This window comes from Nicotiana attenuata, unplaced genomic scaffold (genome assembly GCF_001879085.1).
Source record: "Nicotiana attenuata strain UT unplaced genomic scaffold, NIATTr2, whole genome shotgun sequence".
In the NCBI taxonomy this organism is placed as follows: domain Eukaryota; kingdom Viridiplantae; phylum Streptophyta; class Magnoliopsida; order Solanales; family Solanaceae; genus Nicotiana; species Nicotiana attenuata.
This window is the reverse complement of record NW_017670792.1, coordinates 106,486-108,292: the sequence shown is the minus strand read 5'-3', so window position 1 is coordinate 108,292 and position 1,807 is coordinate 106,486. Positions and strand designations below refer to the sequence as shown.

Here is a 1,807-nt window from a genome sequence, read left to right as displayed (position 1 = left end):
TAAAAAAAACATTAAATAGGAAAGTTTTTGATTATTTTGTCCTTATTTATGTCTTAAGATATAATCTCTTTTCATTTAATACTTACTCATAATTAAGGTATTTGTATTCTTCAAGAGCAATTAATATTAAGGGTAGAATAGTAAAAAACATAATTAATTTACTCTAAAACTTCTATAATGATACTCCCTCTGAGTTTAAGAAAAAATGAAGATTTTTTGAATTTGTGGTCCTAAACAAGTCAAAAAGGAGTCTACAGTATTTTTGTGGTTATAAAAGCTTCTCATTAAGGGTAGAATTGGATGTTTAAGTTAAATTATTTCCAAATTTTGAAAGAGGTCATTCTTTTTAGAACATACCAAAAAAGAAATAGGTTCACATAAACTGGAACGGAGGGAGTAAATAACTCCCAACAGCTTTTGCTCATGTTCTATCCATCATATTTGTTGTACACAAACATTAACAACAACAACAAGGACCCAGTAAAGTCCCACTAAGTGGGGTCTGTGGAGGATAGTGTGTACGCATACCTTACCCCTACCCCGATGGGGCAGAGAGGCTGTTTCCGATAGACCCTCGGCTCAGGAAAAATATAAAACAAAAAAACAAGAAAAGACAATTCATCAGTAACGTCAACATAGCCATAGAAATAATGACAGCATCCTAAAACCATAAAATAGATGACATGCAATAACCATAACCCACGACTAAGGACTAGATCAATGGGAAACAGTAAGGTTAGTGTGAACTCTACATTAACCACAAGCCTGCCTAGGACCAACCCACTCAAACTCGCTCCCCCCCCCCCCCCCCCCCCCCCCNNCCAAACTACCGCTCGCCTCCCCCCCCCCCCCCCCGGAATGGAGGGGGAGAAGCTCGACTACCACCCTATCCTACAACCGTACTGCTCGGCCTCCAAACCTTCCTATCAAAGGCCATGTCCTCGAAAATCTGCAATCTCGCCAGGTCCTGCCTGATCACGTCTCCCCAATACTTCTTAGGCCGTCCTCTACCTCTTCTCGAACCCACTAAAGCCAGCAGCTCACACCTCCTCACCGGAGCATCCAGGCTTCTCCTCCGCACGTGCTCGAACCATCTGAGCTTCGCTTCCCGCATCTTGTCATCCACAGAGGCCACACCCACCTTGTCCCGAATATCGTCATTCTTGATCTTATCTAAGCTAGTGTGCCCGCACATCCACCTCAACATCCTCATCTCAGCTACCTTCATCTTCTGGATATGAGAGTTCTTATATGGCCAACACTCTGCCCCATACAACATGGCCGGTCTAACCACCGTCCTATAAAACTTACCTTTGAGTAACAGTGGTACTTTCTTGCCACATAAGACTCCAGATGCTAGCCTCCATTTCGTCCACCCCACTCCTATGCGGTGAGTGGTGTCCTTGTCAATCTCTCCATCCCCTTGAATAACCGACCCAAGGTACTTGAAACTACTTCTTTTGGGGATGACCTGTGATCCAAGCCTCACATCCATGCCTGCTGTAATGACCCGACCCGTCGTCTCATGTGTTACTGCTCCGTTTTCTCCGTTTATTGCTTGTTCATGTTTCGTTATCGGTATGTGGTGGATTTTCATAAGAAATGAGACATTTAGTCTCCTTAAGGAAGGCTTAAGTTAGAAAAGTCAACCGGACGTTGACTTATGAGTTAGAAGGTTCGGATGTGATTTACGGTGATTCGATTTGCTTCAGGAAGTGATTTGTGACTTAGGAGTGCGATCGGAATCGAGTTTGGAGGTCCAGTGTAGAATTAGGCTTGAATTGGCGAAGTTAGTATTTTGGCGAAT

General features: G+C 43.3%; 1 protein-coding gene across 1 annotated transcript; it reads right to left on the bottom strand.

Annotated features, from left to right (window-relative positions):
• Positions 1–886: 886 nt before the first annotated feature.
• Positions 887–1,367, bottom strand: LOC109243371. Its single transcript, XM_019410296.1, has 2 exons — positions 1,312–1,367; positions 887–1,178 (listed from the first exon to the last, which is right to left on the bottom strand). The coding sequence occupies exons 1-2, from the start codon at positions 1,365–1,367 to the stop codon at positions 887–889; spliced, it is 348 nt and encodes a 115-aa protein (XP_019265841.1).
• Positions 1,368–1,807: the final 440 nt, after the last annotated feature.

Excerpts from the sequence above, each read along its gene's own strand:
- LOC109243371 (XM_019410296.1), bottom strand. The coding sequence starts at position 1,367 with ATGGAGGCTAGCATCTGGAGTCTTATGTGGCAAGAAAGTACCACTGTT. Across the intron at positions 1,179-1,311 it reads AGTACCACTGTTACTCAAAG|CTTAGATAAGATCAAGAATG; the intron begins GTAAGTTTTATA and ends CGGGCACACTAG.